Consider the following 20,426-nt stretch of genomic DNA (forward strand, 5'->3'; position numbering starts at 1 on the left):
TTGACGGAAAGCATGGTGAAAAGTGTAAGATGTGATTTGGTGAATGAGTAATAGTAAAGGGTATAAAAAATCTAAATGCAGGAACAGGCAACTTAGAAATGGACAGTTGGGCCCCAGAACTCTACAAGGGCAGGGAACTCAGTGTTTTCACTGTGTCTTGTAGAGTGCTTAGCACGTAGTATTAAGAGCTCAGTAAATATTTGCATGAATGGACGAGTGAATGAGGAATGGATGCATGGAGTGAATTTTCTGAACTGAAGAGACTTTGGAAGTTGTCTAGGCCAAACCACCATTTTTACAGATGAGGTAAGTGGGGCCCATACTAGTTAATAATAGGGTTGGAATACAACCCAGATATTCTGACTCCTAAATTAGTACCTTTTCCACTAATTGTCACCATTTAACTTGCTTTGAGCATTTAAGATAAAATTTTACCTATTTCATATTCATTGTCTCCTTTTCAAGTTTTTCATTCTTCTGTCCAGTCCCCCAAGTTAGAGGTGGATGGGGTTTGATATTATGGACAATAAACGGCTTCTGGGGGTAGAGGCCTGGAACCAAATTACTATTTAAGTGTGACTTTACTGGAAAGTAAATCCTAAATTCTAAGCAATTTAGTTTATGAGCATACTTTTGAAATAAATCACTTAAGAAGTAGTAACTGCCTGGCTGTGTTGAGGCTATTCTTGAGAAAATTATAATTTTAATAAATTAAGAAAAGCAGAAGTGAATAGCTACTTTTTCTCTCTCTTCTTCATACATACATTGCTGTGTTTACCCCTGTCTTTTTAACACATGCAGTGTCAGGACTTGACGGCTAATAATTTCATTCTACTTTGCTGTTTTTACATTTAGCAATAATAACTCCTGATAACTTGTCAATAATGCTTTGTTCAACCAAGCATTCCTTTCTGGAGAAGACTCAGGAGCTAATACCTGAAAATTCAGTGGACTTTTGGCCATCCAGAATAATCTGGAAAGCTTCCAAGTAGATTAAATTTAGAGATGCATTCTTAAATTTTAAAATTTTTCGGTATCTTTTAAGTGATTTCCTAGGTTATCAATTTAATAAAATACAGTAAATACAATTTTTAGGTAATTTTTTATACTGAGAGTTTTTCTGCACATATGTAGTGAGGTATGGTTAATATATTATTCTTTACTCATATGAGTCTAGAGAGTTTTATTCTTGAATCCCTCTCGTCACTGTTTCCTAGCTCTGACTCTGAAGTTCTGACGTAGATGTTAGCAACAGCCTAACTGCTTTTTCTGGCTCTGGTTGCTCTGCTGCCCAATTCGTCATACACATGGCTGCCAAATCTTCTTTAGAAGTACTTCAGTGTTCTCCTTTCTCAAAAAGCCTCTCTGACTATGTTTTGCCTCCTAAATAAAGTAAATTCCGTCATTCAAGGCCTTTCAGTTTAATTCAGTAAAATACAACTGAACACCTGTATGTGCATTAAACTCAGTGCTTTCTATGATGTTTCACCTAACTGACCTTCCCATGCATTTTGCTCATATGGTCTCTCTAATTGAAATACCTGCTTCTTCTTCTTATCACTCCAGTTTCTACAAGACCAGGGACTACCCGGTCTTTCAAGTCCATTTCTCAGTATCACATCCATTATGAAATTGCCCTAGTTCTCTTCTACTCTCTGCTTACTGTTGCCTCAATAGATGTAATTTTTTAAAAAATATTCTGTATGGTACTTTATTGGTAATTCTTTTATTGTACTTTCTACTTTTGTGTTACGGTTATGTTTATCCATTTTCTTTCCTATTCAACTGTAAGCCCTTTTATCATAGAATCCATCTGTTTATTCTTTGCATCTCTCACAGCACCTAGTCTGTTTCCTGGTGTACTAAATACATACTTGAATAATTGGATGTGCATTTTACAGATAGCTCACCTTTAGTTTCAGCATCTTGAATGGAAAGGCCAATTGTATTTACTGGCTTAATTTTATTTTGCTAGACATTGAAAGCTTGATATTATGAATCAGTTTTTAAAATAGCCAGAACTATATTATATTTATGGTTAGTATAAGCTTGCTAATGGGTAATTATAATTTTATTTATTTTGCTATGTGCAGTGCAGGAGGAGACTTTTATTAACAGATGAATTGTTCTTTTTTTAAAGCATTAATATATAATTTTAAGTAATCGACTATTTTCTTTTGTAGTGCATTTGCACAGTATAACTTGGACCAGTTTACTCCAGTAAAAATTGAAGGTTATGAAGATCAGGTATGTTTCATATAAACACAGGGTCTGGCTATTCTTTGTTTTGGTTATCACAGTTAGTATATCCTGTAAGAACTGTGAAGTGATATGCTTCAAGATAAAAAATTATTTGTTTTAATCATAGCCACTTATGGGCAAAGTAATTGAAAATTTAGTGTCTTGTTGATATCAATAATGCTATTAGCAGAAAGTCCCTTTTAGAAATACTCAGATGTAATTCATTTAAGATTTTAGAAAATAATTGCTTTAAATCTACTTTCTTGTTTTTTATAGGAAAAAAAATCAATCCTAAGTTAATCCAAAATCTAGAATATATATTAGTAAGATTTATATCATTATTTGGTTGCTCTGGAATTCTGCAGTTCTTCATGTGAGTAATTTAGCATTTAGTAATTATTAAATCTTTTCTTTCCAAAATGCAAGTTAGAATTGCTAAGCTAAGAAAAGCCACAAAAGGTCACTAGCTTTTTTTCTTTTTTTTGGTTTAGAGTTATGAATAGTTAAACAGTGATTCTATCAATTCATATCGTGCTTGCATGAAGCACAATTTATATAAAACAATATGAAGAAAGAACTGGTAGGTAGAACATAAGAGAAAATGGTTAAGAAAGAACATAGGAGAAAACTCTTAGTGGCTAATTATATCAAAGTTTATGTTTGACATTCATTATGTAATATGTAGTCTTAAAGTTATAGGGGAAAAGTAAGACTTGATAGATGAGTTGAAGGGAATACTTAAGCTTATGTATAGATATGCATGTGTGTATATAGAAAGATATATAGTGTTTCATTATATTAACCTCCTAAATTTATTTTATTTCTCTCTTGGAAGATTTTGGGTTTTTTCTTTTTCTTTTTTTTTCTTGTTTTTACTACTATAAACATGCTGTATTGAACATCTCTGTACCTCTCATCCCATTAACAATTACTTTCTTGGAATAAATCCCTAAAAGAAAATTTGCTGGGTCTTTTTAAAATGTGGTATAGCTTCCAAAGTCATTTTATAAGTCTAGCCTAATTTTAATACTTATACCTAAAAAGATAAAAAAGGAAGCTCACATGGAGTGTAGATTTAAAAACTTTAAATAAGATATTAACAAATATAGTCAAAGAATAATATACCAAAACTAAATACAGTATTTTTATAGGAATGCAAAAATAGTTCCATATAAGGCAATCGATATTGGTCTTACATATTAACCAGCCAATCAAAGAGAAAAATCTTACAATGTATTAGTAGACAGTAAAAAGGGATTTTAAAAGTCCAGCAGCTATTTCTCATTAAAAACAAAAACCATAAGTAAAATAAGAATAGAAGAAAACCTCTTATATATAGTAGAAACCAATAGTAAATATCATAAACTACAAACACTAAAACAATTTTAGTTAAAATTAAAATGAACTGGGTATGCCTGCTTACCAGTATTATCATTTATCATAAATGGAGGTGTAGCAAATTGACAAGAAAATGAGAACTTGTAAAGCTTGGAAAAGAAAATTCTTTGGTGACTTGATTTATATATTTAGGAATTCCAAGAGATTCTAGCAATATAACTCCTCAACTAAAAAAAGCTATTAGAATTATTAAAAGAATTTGATGAGTTTAAATAAAAGAATTTGGTAAGGATACAAAATTCATTAGCTGTTCTTTATTGCAGCAAATAAGTACCTAAAACTAGAAGTGGTGGGAGTCAGGGTGGGGCAGGCAATTCCATTTAAAATAATGGTTAAAATAATGGTAAAAATCATTAATTTAGGAATAAGCTTAACAAGAAAGGCAAAGGATTATGAAGACAATAGTGATGATCTTCTTGAAATACATAAAATAGGATCTGAAGAATGGAAAGGCACACTACATTCCATTCTTAGAAAATTAAATTATGTAAAAATTAATATGAATTTGATGCAATTTGAGCTAGAATTCTGATTGATTTTTTTAAATGATCAATATTTTCATAAAGTTTATGTGAAAACAGTATATGCTTGAAATAACCCCAAAATGTAAAAATAGAACTGTAAAGAACAGTGAGGGAGAATTGCCTTATTATATAGCAGAAGTTGTTTTACAACCAAGGTAAAGTGAAATCAGTGCGTATTATATAGAGTAGACAAATAAATCAGAAGAGTGGCACAGAGAACCATACTTTAGTACCAGAATATATGAAGATTTTTTATGCAGATATTGGCACAACTGGTTTCTATCAAGAAGAAAGTTAAGTTAGACCTCTGTCTCACTTATAGAAATAGATTTCAGGTGGTTTAAAAATTTGTTAAATAACTAAAATTTTAGGAGAAAATCTGAGTCTACATATATATTATAGAGGCAGGAAGACCATCTTAAATAAGACTAGAAACTCAGAAACTATAAATGAAAAGATGAATGTTTTACTACATATGAATGTATTTAACTGTAGAACGAAATTGATACCATAAAGGACTCATATAAATTGATAGGGAAAAAAAAAACTAACCCAGGTAAAAAATATTCAAGAATATTTGCTCAGAGAAGAGTAAATGACCCACAAACATGAAAGGATACTTAGATCTATCAGTAATCAGAGAAATAAAATTAAAATATTGATATATTTTATACCCATCGGGCTGAAAAGAGGGCCTATTAATGGTGGTGGTATGGAGGGAAACATACTCTCATATATTGTTTGTAGAAATGTGGATTATCACAGTTGTTTTTTGTAATACAATATAATTATGTTTAAAAATTTTTAGTATATAAACCCTTTACCTGCTGTCCCCACCACCGTTTGGGCATCTATCCAGTAGAAATAAAAGCATCCAGCCAGGCATAATGGCTCACGCTGGTATCTTATAACACCGGTAATCTTAGTACTTTGGGAGGCCAAGTGGGAGGAGTTTGAGGCCAGGAGTTCAAGATAAGCCTGATTAACATAGCAAGACTCCATTTCTACATTGAAAAAAAAAGGAAAGGAAAAATTAGCTGGCTGTGGTAGCATGCGCCTGTGGTCCCAGCTACTTGGGAGGCTGAGTCAGGAGGATCACTTGAGCCTGAGAGTTTGAGGTTGCAGGAGGATCACTTGAGCCTGAGAGTTTGAGGTTGCAGTGAGCTCTGATGATGCCACTGCACTCTAGCCTGGACAACAGGGCAATACCCTGTCTCAAAAAAAAAAAAAAAAAAAAAGAAAGAAAGAAAGAAAAACATCCAATGGAAATAAAAATATCAGTATATTAAAATATATGTATAACAATAATTATTAATATTTCATTACTTTTAATGTGTCCCTCTCTCTTCCAAAAAACAAACAGCCTGGAAATAAGAGATGATGGTATATATCAATAATGGATTAGCAGAATAAATTATGTTATACCCACATTATGGAATATTATGCAGCTGTTAAAAAGAATGGCAAGAAGTATATCAGTTGACTTTGAGGGATTTCCCATAAGATGTTTATGTTGAAAAAATCGAGGGCAGAAAATAGTGTGTGTGTGTACAGGCATGTGCATATGCACATTTTATTTCCATTCTTATAGAATAGTGACCAAAAAAATCCTGTGTTTTTAGGTGCAGATGTGTATATATTTATCTATGTAGGATTTTATGACTGTGAAAATATTTAGAAGGGACCAGCCTATGTTGTTAGCGTGATTTACATCAGAGGGGTGGATGAGTTAAGTCCTGACATAAGGGATTAAAAATTAGGAGAATTTCAAAGGAAAGGAAAAGGAGAGCAATTTTTAAATAAAGCACAAAATATTAAATTTATACATGAATAATTTAAATGTATGTGAATGAATTATGTTTTTAAAAATTTGGAAGCCGATTAGAAACAACTGTTGATGATCAATTTATAAGAAACAAGAATGTTGCCCAGGAGCAAGGGTAGGACACACTGAAGAGGATTCTCGTAGACTAAAACCATTCTTGTAACCACACTGATTGGAGGTTATTATGAGTTCTTTACTTTTGAAGAACTGGAACCTGATGTTAGAAATAATAAATTGTTGTAATTCTCAAAGCAAAAAAAAACCTTTTTCTGGCAGTGTTTTAGAGAATGCATTTTTTCATGAGTAGCTGGGGGTTATATTGGGAGAAAATCTGATCCATACTGGATGAGAGTAGCCTCATTGTCTCTGTAACCTGCTCATTTGAAGTATTATAGTTGTACCATATAGTTAAACCAGTTGCTCAGAGTAAGATTGTTTTATAATTTTAAAGAAAAAGCTTAAATAAGCATATAGTATTATGTATCTGTATTTAAATGCTATTTTAAATTCTTTTTTCTAAATTCATTCCATCATTGAAGGTATTGATAACAGAACATGGCGACTTGGGAAATGGAAAGTTTTTGGATCCAAAAAACAGAATCTGTTTCAAATTTGATCACTTGAGGAAGGAAGCAACTGATCCAAGACCCTATGAAGCAGAAAATGCAATTGAATCTTGGAGAACTTCAGTAGAAACTGCTCTGCGAGCTTATGTAAAAGAACATTACCCAAATGGGGTCTGCACTGTAAGTCATCAGTAGCAACTTTTTTCTTTTGTCTTATGTAAATGTGTTTTTATGATCTCCTGAAATTTATAGTAACTTACAGAACTAACATTTTATAACTTGTAAATTTTTTCCTTGAGGTATTTTAAGTATTTTAAGAATGCTTACTATTTTTTTCAAGAAATTCTGGATAGTAAATAGATATATTATGATGGCTTAAAATGGAAAAATGATCGTACCTTGAATTAAATCCATGTAGAAATTCTAATACATTGATTAAAGGAGCATGTTATGAAATTCTTTAACCTTATGTTCATGACTCAGTTTAGATCAAATTTATTTTTATGTAGTTTATAGCAGTCTTAGAACAAATAAAATATTTGGAAGTAAAATCGTGTCCTTAGGGGTTTTATAGGTCACGTTTCTTTTGTTTTTGGTGTGGTTCTTTAATAACTTTAACCTGTTTTATATTTTTGGGAAATATAAAATATGGTAGAAAGTAGGAATCCTTTTTTTTTTAAGTTTTATAAAATTGTTTGTATCCAGATGGGCTTTTTAGCGCCCCTGTTTGTGCTTCAGTGGTATTCTCCATAGCTAGAGTGATCTTTTTTTTTTTTTTTTTTTTTAACCTTAATATTTTATTGCATGTGTTTTATGATATAATTACATTTGAAAGTTGCTGTTTTTTTTATTTGTGTTGTCTTGTTTTTTTTTTGTTTTTTTTTTTTATTTTGGCATATTATAGGGGTACAGATTTTAAGGTTTCAATAAATGCCCATTTCCCCCCCTCCCCCCAAAAGTCTGAGTCTCCATCATGACCATCCCCCAGATGGTGCACTAGAGTGATCTTTTGAAATGCAAACCAGATCATAAAAATCCCCTGTGTGAAATCCTTCAGAAATTTCCCATTGCACTTAGGTTAGAGTCTAGGCTTCTGAACATGGCTTACAAGACCCTGTGTACCTGGTCTCTGCTTACCTCACCAACCTAACTCAACCATACAGCCTAGTTTATAGCTGCTTTCTCAACATAAATATTAATATCACTGATAGCATCCCATTTCTTTCCTAAGTTTTTCATGGTTAGGACAAAAATTTTGCTTAAATGTGGTCTGGCTAAATGTCTAGCTTTCAATAATTATTTGAGAAATACAGCAACATAACCTAAAATATCTTCCATGTTTTTTGAATTATAACTTGTTGATTAGGATTATATTAGAAGAATAACAAGTTTAAGGGAGTAGTTGAGTAGAGAGTCCTTTTTTCTTGGAGGATTGAATGGCGCAAATTAGTCATTACTTTTAAAACAGCAGGCAAGAGGTGAAATAATATCATCACACATCACAGGTATTCTCTTAATGACCCTTCTCAGTTATAAGTAAATTAACTTTCTCACCCTTATCCCAGGAGCTTTTAAAATGACTAGAGAAAGAGTAGCCCGTAAGACTGTAAAGTGAACAAAAGTGATAAACACAAGCTAAGTCCAGTTTTTAATTGGATGGAATCAACTACATTGGTATTTATATGTTTAAAATATCTCCTTCCTTAGAATGAAGGCATGATCTATCTAGGATATTTATGAATATTTTAGAGTATAATTAGTTTTACTCAATAAATTATATTTTATTAATTGTTCTCTTTTGTAATCCACTAAGAATTTGAGTAGGTGTACATACTTGAGGACTTGCTTTTCTAGCTGCTGTATTGGAATAATGGCCTATTTTATATTCTTTTATGTGTTCTTGTCAAAGTACTGTACAATTTTCAGTACTTTATAGGTGTTTAAAGTTGGACATTCCATGACTGTAAGTTCACTCTTGTGTTTGTTTTCTTTGCCAATAAGGTGTATGGTAAAAAAATAGATGGACAGCAAACCATTATTGCATGCATAGAAAGCCATCAGTTCCAAGCAAAAAACTTTTGGTAAGTTAAAAATTGTGTGTTGGGGAATTTGGGCATTGTTTATATTTTTTGTGGTTCTTGCTTCAGTGATTGTAGCTATACCTTGTTTGTGTATGATTAAGAACAATCTAAACATGATATAAAACTTTAGCCTTTTGGTATTGAAAAAGGCAGTTGCTCCATAACTGGTCTAATCATTAAAGGTAGCAGTAAATCCATTGACATTCATTGAAAAAAGTGTCGTGTTGGGGAACATAGTATTTTTGGAGTCTAGCAAGCAGCATCCTAAGGGAGCATGTGTGCCTACAAGCAAACCAGTTGGCATTCTGAGAAGGGGCTGTTCCTCAATGAAACTTACATGGAGGAGGAAGACAGAAGTAATTACAGATCAAAGAATGATGCTTCTTTTGTGAACTTTGGGGACTCTGGAAGGCAGCTATGTTAACCACTATGCCACCAATGCCACGGTACTTTGGGGACTCTGAAGTAGAAGTTTTTTGGGGGATTGCTTTGTGCTTGGTTAGCCAACGTAAGAAAGTATTGATGTGTTTTATACAATGAGGCAAATTACAAGCATTCCTTGTAATTTTGTATACAAATTATTTGACTATTCCTTATAAAAGTCAAGCCCCCCCAAAGCACTGATTTGGCCCTGTTAATCTTGGACCTTTGACAAGTTGTTGGGCCTTTTTATTCTTAGACAACACTATTTGTGAGATATCGCCTGTTACAAAATTCTGAAGTTCTCTAAGACTTTACAAGTTGATCATTGAATTAAATCTTTGCATTTATATCTCCCTTTTTTTGTTAATACATTCTAAGATCAGTGGAGTAAGTACAGTCATAATATTTACCTTTTAAGTATATTAGTCTTCGACTCATTAGCCAAATTGGTTGGTGGTGCTGTTGAGGGTAAAATAACAAGTATCAGTAACCTCTATGAGCCAGTTTGGTCCATGGTCCAAATTGTTCCACTGCTTAACCATCTCAGAAATAAATGCAAGGTTACAAGGTTAATCAAGAATATTTGGAGGAATGCAGATCCATCATCACTGAAGGAAAATCAATTCCATATGTAAACATACGCTTTAATGGCAAGCAGCAGTATCCTAAAGATTCTGGCCTACAACGTTTCTTTTATGGACTTAATATAAATGTAGTTTCTCTATTTTAAGTCTAAAATCCTGTAACATTAACCTACCAAAATCTTAAGGCAATAAATCTTTGTAAAATTATTATTAATTTATGCTGTTTGTGCCAGGAAATATATAATAAAATCAGTCTTATTGAGATCTCATTACTCTTAAAAGAAAGTTCTTGTTACTGAGTTTTAGTTTAAAATACATTCAAGATGTTATAATAAATTTACTAATTAGTTTTCAAAAATATAATTCCTTTGAGCTTTAACATAAATAAATTGAAGAAATTATCTGTCCTTCAGTTTTATTTTATTTTTTAGAGATAGGTTCTTGCTGTTTCCCAGGCTGGCCTCAAACTCCTGGGCTCAAGCAATCCTCCCGTCTCAGCCTCCCGAGTAGCTGGGACTGCAGGTGCGCACCACTGCACCCATCTTGTCCTGGAGTTTTCTGTTCTCACTATTTCACTTTACGTATCTAGGTATTTTATTGTAAACTATTACTATGAGCATTGTATCGTTTAAGTTAAAAATGATTTTCACCTTCTGGAAAAGATAAATTTTATATAATTTTTCTAGAGTGATAATATCATGACACAATAATCTTAGTAAAATGTGAATATTTTGATACAAAGAAATATACTTCTCTTCACCTAAAATATAGGCAGAATAAAAATCAGAGGACACTAGTTTTGGATGTTTCTTAGATTTCACTAACAACCACCTCTTCTTAGTCTCTGCTATTTCCCCAGTATCTAGTAGTGTTAGAGACTTAATAAATGTTTATTGAATTAATACATACATATTTATAAAGACAGGGTTAATAAAACAGAGGAGGGGGCTGAGTGCAGTGGTTCATGCCTGTAATCCTAGCACTTTGGGAGGCTGAGGCAGGAGGGTTGCTTGAGGGCAGTTCAAGACCTGTCTGAGCAACATAGTGAGACCTTATCTCTACAAAAAAAAAATTTTAGCCAGGTAGGGTGGTTATTGTCTCAGCTTCCTGGGAGGCTGAGGCAGGAGGATTGCTTGAGCCCAGGAGTTCAGAGTTGCAGTGAGCTGTGATCATACCACTGCTCTCCCGCCTGGGTGAGAGAGCGAGACCCTCTCTTTTAAAAAAAAAAAAGAAATAAAGAAAGAGGGGCAGAATATAATTAAAGGCTACGACATCTTGACCATTTACTGCACTGGATAAAGGTACTATCAGTGTCATTTACTGTTACTGTAGTAATTGATACCTTTGGAAGAATCTTTTGAAATAGTTCTCAAATTGATACTGCTACTTGGTTTGGAATTCCTTTTCTTTTTCCACAATTAATGGAGATATATATATATGTATATTAATAATCAGTAATGTGTATGCTTAGAACTCACCGGTTGCCTTGTTACTAATACCTAAATAAAAGGAATACTTCTTTTGGAATCATGAAACAAAGAAGAATAGACTTGGGTTTTTTTCCCAGTTAGCTTCTTTGAATAATCTTGGATGAGTCACTCAAAATCAAGACATCTTATAGAATTCTCTTTTATTTTGTAGGATATATATGTTGTTCTAATAGTTTTCAAATGTTAAATGTTAACTTTAGGTATAAAAATACAAGTTGAATATCACTTATCTGAAATGCTTGGGACCAGAAGTGTTTTGGATTTGGGATTTTTTTTTTCAGTTTTTAGAGTATTTACGTTATACCTACCAGTTTAGCATCCCTAATCTGAAATCCAAAATGCTCCAGTGGGCATTTCTTTTGAGCATTGTGTCATGCTCAAAAAGTTTAGGGTTTTGGAGCATTTCAGATTTTTGCGTTAGGAATACTCAACTTGTATTATCATTCTACAGACTGTTGTGTTTGGGTAAACTGTAAGAATATTGAAAAGAACTCAGAAATAATTGTATAGCAAAAGCCATTATAGTGATCCATTACCCTGTGACTATTTGAGAAATAGCTTTCAAAAAAGCTAACAGGCATTAATTTGCATATCAGAATGTCTTTAACATGCAAGGAGCAAACAAATGAAAAGAAAAGGAGTTGTTATAAAAAAGGCTGTCAGAAAAATAGGATAAAATCCACTGGTGGACAAAAATTAATAAAATATCTGTTTGTAATTTTTGAATTTCCTACTATGAATATGTATTAATTTGTATATAAAAATCAGCTCTGGAATGTGAAAGGAGTATGTGCCTTTCATGTGGAGAAATATAAAATTGGAAATGGAAAAAAAAAATCTGATGGAAAAATATAAATTAAAAAATATATAAAATTTATAGTTCTTTCTTTCTAGATATCAAAACCTCCTTAAAAGGTTATATAACATTTACTAGCCATTCTTTTTAAATTATTTGGTACTTTGTATCATTCAGTAGATGTTAAACTGCACTGACTATAGTTATGAAAGCCTTGATAATCTGAACATCTATTCCATTTATTCTGAAAGTATAAAGTGATTCATTCAGTTGAAGAAATAGCTTAAAATTTTTCTCCAAAAGTAGCTTATATGATTTAGTTTTGAATTGTTTTTTATCCCTTAGTTTTAGAAGTCTGAAGTTATATCCATTATGTAGATGCTTTCTTATCATAAGGTAAAGATTAAATTAAATATGTATCATAATGGAACTTAACATTTTGATTCTTTTGAATATTTCAGTGACTTAATAAATGAATGTCCAGTATTCATCCCATACTGTAGCATTAAATTTATCTGAAACTTAAAATTGATTCAAATTATTTTCCCTACCTTATTTACAGCTGCTGTTTTTATTTTTAAGGAATGGTCGTTGGAGGTCAGAGTGGAAGTTTACAATCACTCCTTCAACCACTCAAGTGGTTGGCATCTTGAAAATTCAGGTATGAAATAAAATGAATTTGTTTACTGATTTCTAGGTGATTCTTAACAGAGAAACAGCTAATTCATAAGTTGAAATTTTCATATCACACCATACCATTTCTTTCTTAGATCTTTGTTTTGGGGTAATGGGAAAAACAAGTAGTGCTGTTTTAAATCTTTTAAATAACCTTGCAGTATATTTGCTAATCATCAGAAATCTGCAAGGATAGCTGAAAGATTATAAAACACAACTAAAATTAGATGCTACCATTTGGTCTGCTCTTCAGACACAATTTGTTCATCCAAGCATCTTCTCAGTTTGAGTTGTCACTTCTGTCATCTGAACTGGGTGGAGTTGGGTGAAGTATAATATCAATGTATGTGTGTATATAGATGTATAAATATATATGTGTATATATTATTATATATTACCTGTATCTTTTAAATATCTTCTGTACTCATATTTGGCTAATCTTATATGAAACTCACTACAATTGAATTCTTTGACTCTTAATGTAAGCTCAGATGTTATATATAGAACATTTGATAACTGAGGCCAAATATTTGAATATAAGTATTACTAAATAAGTTAAAGGAAAGTACTAAGTAATATTTTTCTATGATGGTTCATTTATTCAATACATTTATTGATCAACTATCATGAAAGGTATTATTGTAAAAACTATAAAGGAATAAAGATGAATCAAACACTGCTACTCTGTCATCTGACTCTAGTATATATATCTAGTCTTACATCTTATGACCTTTATGTCTTGGTACCTATTCCTTAAGGACTGGAGAACAGAAGTTAAAAATGTGTATTTTGAAACCAAACTGCCTAAGTTTGAATCCCAACTCTGTCAGTTATTAGTGGTATATCAGGAAGTCATTTAAGCTTGTTTGTTTCTTCATCTGTTTAAAAGCAATTAAAAAGATCATATGATTGTTTGAAGATTAGTAAATATGGGTAAAAAAGTTAGAATAGCCAGAAACAAAATACTCAATGAATGATAGCCATTATTGTTAACATTATTCTTTCCTTTCGTTAGGCTTCAGTGGACCTTACCTGGATCATTATAGCAATCTCTAAAATGGTGTCCTTGTTGGACCAAAGCTTGTTGAGAACAGTTGTTGTTGTGGTTTACAGTTCTGTCTTCAGCACTGAGCATAGTGCCTAGCATATAATTGTTACTTTATTTTACTGAATTGCTGGACCCTTTGATATTCCCTAATCCATTTTTTCACATTGCCATCAGAAATAATTTTTTTCATTTATATCTGGATATATTACCTGCCTACTTAAGATCATTTAGTTGTAGTACAATCACCCCTACCACATAGTACAGCATATTTGCATGGCATACAAGGCCCCAAATTGACTTGTTTGCTACCTATATATATTTCTACAGCTACTACTGTCCCTCCTCCACCTCATATAATTCCAACCATTGTCTCCAGTCCTTTCTGAAATATCCTTTTTTGCCCTCAGAGAGAGTCTGGAGTATTGCTAACTTATTTTGTACATGCCTCTACTATGTTGTGTTAATAAATGACATCAGGGATGGTGTCTTTTTAAAAGCCATGTATCTCTAGAACCTTATGTAGTAGTGATTTATAGCAATCACTGAAATGTTTGTTGAATAAATTCATGCCTGTGAGTTTGGGGAATTAAATGTTTGGTGGAAATACACAAAAGGAGCAGATTTGGGGAAGGGATATTGTGAGCTCAGTTATGGACATCTTGGGTTTAAGTACCAACAGAATGGCTGTGAGGTAAAAATGTCCAGCAGTCAGGTCAATGGATGGCTTGCCCGAATAACTGCAGGAATATCTGACGAGGCTCCTCATTTGGCTGAGGGCAGAAAGAGTCTTCCTGGAGTTTAAAGGTCAGCAGCCCAGCAGAGAACTCTAGGCTAGAATTGAATTTGGTAGTCATTTGCATTGAAGCCATGAAGATCTTGATGATTCCTATAATGTGGTTTCTATGATTTCTTTTTCTAATAGGTTCATTATTATGAAGATGGTAACGTTCAGCTAGTGAGTCATAAAGATATACAAGATTCCCTAACAGTGTCTGTAAGTAATTAATTTCACAATAATATTTAAACAACCTAACTACCAAAACAGTTTTGAAGTTAACATTTTAAGTAGTATTTCTACTTCAGATTAAAGTGTTTTCAGATAAAGTAGTTACAAATCTGTACCTCACTTTTTCACAGCTGTATTGAGATATAATTCATAGACCATTCAATCCATTTAAAGTATAAAAGTCAGTGTTTTTTAGTGTATTAACAGGATTACACAACAAAAATCACCACAGTTCAATTTTAGGACCGTTTCTTGCTCCTTAAAAGAAACCACACACCCATTGGCAGGCGTTCACCATTCTCCCCAGCCCCTCCCCCCAGGTGCCCCAACACTGGGCAACCACTAATCTACTTTCTGACTCTGGATTTGCCTATTCTGGACATTTCATATAAATGGAATCATAATATGTAGTCTTCTATGACTGGCTTCTTTGACTTAGCATGTTTTCAACATTCATCCTTGGTGGAGTATATATCAATACGTTTTTCTTTTTTATTACCAAGTAATGATTCTTTCATGTGGACATACCACATTTTATTTATCCAGTCTTCAACTGATGGACATTTCTGTTTTCTACTTTTTGCTGCTGTGAACATTTGTACGCTATTTTTCTGTGTAGACATTTAATTAATTCCTCTTCGATATATACATAGGAGTGGAATTTCTGGGTCATGTGTTAGCTGTTTAACCTTTTGAAGAACTGCCAGACTGTTTTCCATTTTACAGTGTCAACAGCAGTGTGTGAGGGTTCCAATTTTTCCACATCCTCGCCAGGACTTGTCTTTTTGTTGATAGCAATACTTGTGGGTATGAAGTGGTATCTTACTGTGGTTTTTATTTTCATTTTCCTGATGGCTGAGTATCTTTTCATGTGCTTAGTATGCTCATTTGTATATCTTCTTAGGGGAAATGGCTATTGAGATCCTTTGCCCATTTCTTAATTGATTATTCATGTTTTTATTATTGAGTTGTAATTGTCTGCATATTCTGGATACAAGTCCAGACTATCACATATGTGATTTGCAAATATTTTCATCCTTCAACACCTGAGTTGGTGTTGTCTTTTTACTTTCTTGACAGTATTGTTTGCAGAAGAAAAGATTTTGGTATTGATATAGTCTAACTTTTATTTTTATCATTTGTGCTTTTGGTATATTAATACCATTAGCCAAGGTCATGAAGATTTACTCTTTAGTGTTTTATTCTAAGAGTTTATAGTTTTAGTCCTTACCTTTAGGTATATGATCTTATACCTTACTTTAAACTGTATTATATGTTTTCTTTGCTCTAGCTGTTTGGATTACGATTTAATGAAGTTTTTCTTAAGTTCCACTTTAAAATTCAAGAATTTTTGAACTTGTTTTTTTATTTCTCCACAGTTTTTTCACACATTCTTTCCATTGCATATGCAACTTTGTCCTTGTTGAGTTCTTTTTTTTTTTTTTGGCCCCAGTGATATTAACAATATAATATTAACAGTGACATTTTCCATAAACATTTGTGTTACGTACTTAAGTATCAGTGTATTGTAAACATCAACTGCTAATATACAAAATCAGCTAATTTACAAATATTAAAGAAAAATTCAATTTAAGAAAGCTTTTAACTTTAAGAAACATGTGAATGTATTAGGACAGATGCTACCTGAGATGATATAGAAGCTGAATTTTTCTTAATTTTTCATTAGCACTTAGATGATTTCTGCTTTGACTTAATTGGGTACTCTCCATGCAAAATTTGCCAGTGGAAAAAACTAATGTCTGGTTTTCCATGAGACATTGTATTCCATATAGTTATGTATCATATGTAGTATCACATGTGATACTATTTGCATAACAAGGGTACTTGGTACTTTCTTCTTTGAGGTGTTTGACATTGAACAATGTCACTTTATCCCATAGGGTTTCCATTGTTTTTGGAGAGATGTATAAAACTCACCCCAATTATGTAAAGATGTATGTAAATATATATATGTGTGTGTGTAAAGTGGGCCAGGTGTGGTGGCTCACACCTGTAACCCTAGCATTTTGGAAGGCCAAAGCAGGAGGATTGCTTGAGTCCAGGAGTTTGAGGCCAGCCTGCAACAGAGCAAGACCCAGTCTCTACAAAAAATAGAAAACTTTGCTGAGCATGGTGGGATGCACCTGTATTCCCAGCTACTCAGTAGGCTGACTCAGGAGGATCGCTTGAGCCCAGGAGTTTGAGGTTTGCAGTGAGTTGTTATGATGATACTACTGCACTCTAGCCCAGGCAACAAAGCAAGACCCTGTCTCAGAAATAATTAATTAATTAATTAAAACATAAAGTTTAAGATATTAGAAAATTTTGCATTGACACCAATTTGTAAAAAAACTAAATCTACATTTCCAATAACTTTATTATTAGGAAAAAAGCAAATAAACCCATATATTAGTAAGTTAAATTTTTTTTCCAGAAGATATTTAAATAGTAAAGTAAATTCATGTTGAACTTTAAAATATACCCTTCCAAATTAGTAATTTTTTTTATAGCACTATGGTAGTAAATACTGTTCAGCAAATATTTAACAATATTTAAAGAGTCATTAATTAGTAATCTGTGCCTAACTTCTTACCTGTAGATGTGTTTTAGAATGTGTGTTATATTAAAATTGAACTTTTCATCACTGTTAATCGTATTATTGAGATTTCATGTTCCTCAACCAGGTAAATACTGAGAGCAAGCTTATTCTCTAGTCTTTTAAAATATTTTTGCCTAGTTCCCTTTGGACTTAAAATAATTGATCTGACAGTATTTGTACTTTATTTGTCGTAATTTCCATTTTTGTTCATTAAATTTTAACATTTCATTAATCATACATATATTTAACAATAATAGAGGTTTAGCTTTAAATTACTAAATTGTTTACTTTTGATTTTGTCTTTTATTCAGAATGAGGTGCAAACAGCAAGAGAATTTATAAAGATTGTAGAAGCTGCAGAAAATGAATACCAGGTATGATTTTCAAAAATATTATATAGGTCATATCACTTATGAATTAATAGCACTGAAATTTTGATTTTAGCCATTGGGCTGAATTTTTTTTTCACTATATAAGATAGTCTTTTTCTTGTGTATTTACTTTTAGTACAATGGCAGACCTGTTTAAGTGTAGACAAAAAGAGTGGCAAATAAATTCAGTTAAGAGTTTGTATTTGAAAAAATACTAATACTAGGTTTTAGCCTATTGTAATTTCTGAATACAGATTGCATATCCCTTATCTGAAATGCTGCCAAGATTTTTAAATGGCTATTTTGCTTCTAGTTGGAAATTTTAATTCAGGAGGTTATTTTCTAAACCATTTGGATTATCTGTAATCTGATTAGATCACATTTCATTTTGTGTTCTACTTTTTACATTATGTATCAGCTTCTAAACAACACTCTTAAATGTAAGCATTTGTGAATTGAATGAGTTTCTCCTCCTTAAAAACAATAATTTACAAATTATTCTGACATAGTAAATAGATTCAAAATAAGGACATACAAATATTAAATCTAATTTATAATTTTATTTCATTAAATGTAATTATTAAAAATTATTGTAAGCCTTTTCTTTTAGCTCTTTTTAAATACTTTTAAAACCATGTTGAGATTTTTATTAACTATTTTAAAGCAGTGAAACGGCTGCTTAAATAAAGTTCGTTCTGAAAACATCTATGTGTTTTATAAATTGTTCTCTTCCTTTTCTTGGCTTTAAACTTCTAACTATTGTTTTTCATAGACTGCCATCAGTGAAAATTATCAGACGATGTCAGACACTACTTTCAAAGCCTTACGTCGACAATTGCCAGTTACTCGCACTAAGATTGATTGGAACAAGATCCTTAGCTACAAGATTGGCAAAGAGATGCAGAATGCATAAGATGAACATTGCATGACCGGATCATTTTAGTGTCTTTGCGTTAAAAAAAAATTATTGCAAAAGTATTCAGAACTGTCAAGCTGCCCAGTCAGATGGGCTTATGCCATTTAAAATCACTGTAATTAATTAGTTTGGTTAGAGCACAAAGCTTAGCTAATCAACCATTATTTTTCATTTCTTTTGTTCAAAGAGGATTGCAAATGAGTTTAGTTTAAATGTCTTTTACTTTCTGTTATGTCTTTCTTTCTTACAATGAAGAGATGATTCCTGTAGATTATGGTTAAAAGTTTTTGAAGTGATTCACAAATATTTTACTTACTTTAATCCTAAAATTTTTGTCTTTTGGTTTATGAAATGGGTAACTTTTGATATTTGCCCAGTTCTTTTTAATGGGGTCAATAATGGACATTATAGTTTAAGGTGGTTGATGGATTTAGCCATATATGCTGCTAAAGAAATTGTCTACCTTTTTCCCCTCACCTCTTCCATTTATGTAAGATTGAGATTAGAGGGAAGGCATTTTTCTATATCAATTGTGTTTAAACCTTTCAAGAAGGTTATTTAGCTAGCTTAGTGTTTAACTGAACTTTTTAAAATAAGGCCAACGTCTAATGCTGTTTTGAGATTCTGAAATTACATGAAAATACTTATTTCAGAAATGCATTTAATGCTTTTTTTTCTTGTGACAGTTACGCAAATTAGCTTGAATTCCGTATGTCCCTGAGTTATTTTTATCATAAAGCCACAAATGTATTATAACAAGGTAAATTGTAATATATATAATCCTGAACTCATGATCATGTCTCAGTTTTCTTTTTTCTTGGATTGAAAAGTACTGAAATTCAATGTGACATTAAAATGCAAATTTTCATATTTATTTGAGTAGAAAATCACTTACCAGTGAGTCATCTACTATTTTAAAAGACTTTGGATATTGTAATTCTTAACTGGTTGTAAATTAGAAGAGCTGGGATTACATATGGTGTGCAGTTACAGTCTAAATTTTTTCATCTTCCTATGCATCATAAGCATGTTTATAATATTTTAAAGAATAGATTTACTGATACTACAGGAATTTCAAGCCTGTAGTGAATGTTAGTGTTTACTATAGGGAGTAGAGTGGATTTATGGTTTCCTTCACAAGAGTATTGCTTATTATACTTGAATGGAATCCTTTCCTCACGTGCTCCTGCAGACGTCTGGGCCTGGAAATGTTTTTTAAAAAAAAAACACAAAAACACCACTTTTATTATGTACAATAAAATATTTCATTAGCTTGAATTGTATAGATTTTTAAAAATTCTCTCAGTGAAAGCATGTTGTTTAATTTCTTTCTAAAATCACTGTTGGGCTTTGAAAGCATTGAGAATATAATATGAAATTATGACTTCTGGCTAAATCATTTTCACTTTAGTTTTAAAATACAAGTTTTGTTGTATTGGGATTCCTAAAGAAGATGAATTGGTAACATTATCTGTTCCCTTTTTTTGGAGAGCTACTGGAAAGTTTGATGATGATTCTGAACTAAATACTAGGCAAATCTGTAATTGATTAACTTAGTTATATCCAGTTGGGTTATTATGGGTTCATATCCCATGAAGATCAATTATTTTGGCTGTCTTATAGCCTAGAATGCTTTCTTGAAAATATATACAACTGTTTTTAAAGAGATTTGCATGTGAAAGGGAAGATTTATCAAAAATAATTTAGAACACAGTCTGAAGTGATAATTGTGCAATAGACTAGTCTTTTATAGTTTAAGAAATAGCATCTTCCTAAGGTGAATGAAGAATGAAATCCAAAGTATGCTAAATCTCAGGGATATAGTTTTAATGGGAACCATTAATGGCTACTGTGTTGATGACTGAATTATGGAGGCAAGGGCA

General features: G+C 32.0%; 1 protein-coding gene across 1 annotated transcript in view; it reads left to right on the forward strand.

The window, feature by feature from the left end:
• Window positions 1–19,414, forward strand: part of CAPZA2 (capping actin protein of muscle Z-line subunit alpha 2) — a 44,855-nt gene extending 25,441 nt beyond the window's left edge. The window contains exons 4-10 of the mRNA XM_012761076.3: window positions 2,184–2,247; window positions 6,528–6,734; window positions 8,556–8,635; window positions 12,511–12,589; window positions 14,574–14,645; window positions 17,568–17,630; window positions 18,400–19,414. Coding sequence (XP_012616530.1) covers window positions 2,184–2,247; window positions 6,528–6,734; window positions 8,556–8,635; window positions 12,511–12,589; window positions 14,574–14,645; window positions 17,568–17,630; window positions 18,400–18,540 — 706 coding nt within the window. The 3' untranslated portion in view covers window positions 18,541–19,414. The remainder of the gene's footprint in view (window positions 1–2,183; window positions 2,248–6,527; window positions 6,735–8,555; window positions 8,636–12,510; window positions 12,590–14,573; window positions 14,646–17,567; window positions 17,631–18,399) is intronic.
• The last annotated feature ends 1,012 nt before the right edge of the window (window positions 19,415–20,426 follow it).

Source organism: Microcebus murinus, chromosome 9 (genome assembly GCF_040939455.1).
Source record: "Microcebus murinus isolate Inina chromosome 9, M.murinus_Inina_mat1.0, whole genome shotgun sequence".
NCBI lineage: Eukaryota > Metazoa > Chordata > Mammalia > Primates > Cheirogaleidae > Microcebus > Microcebus murinus.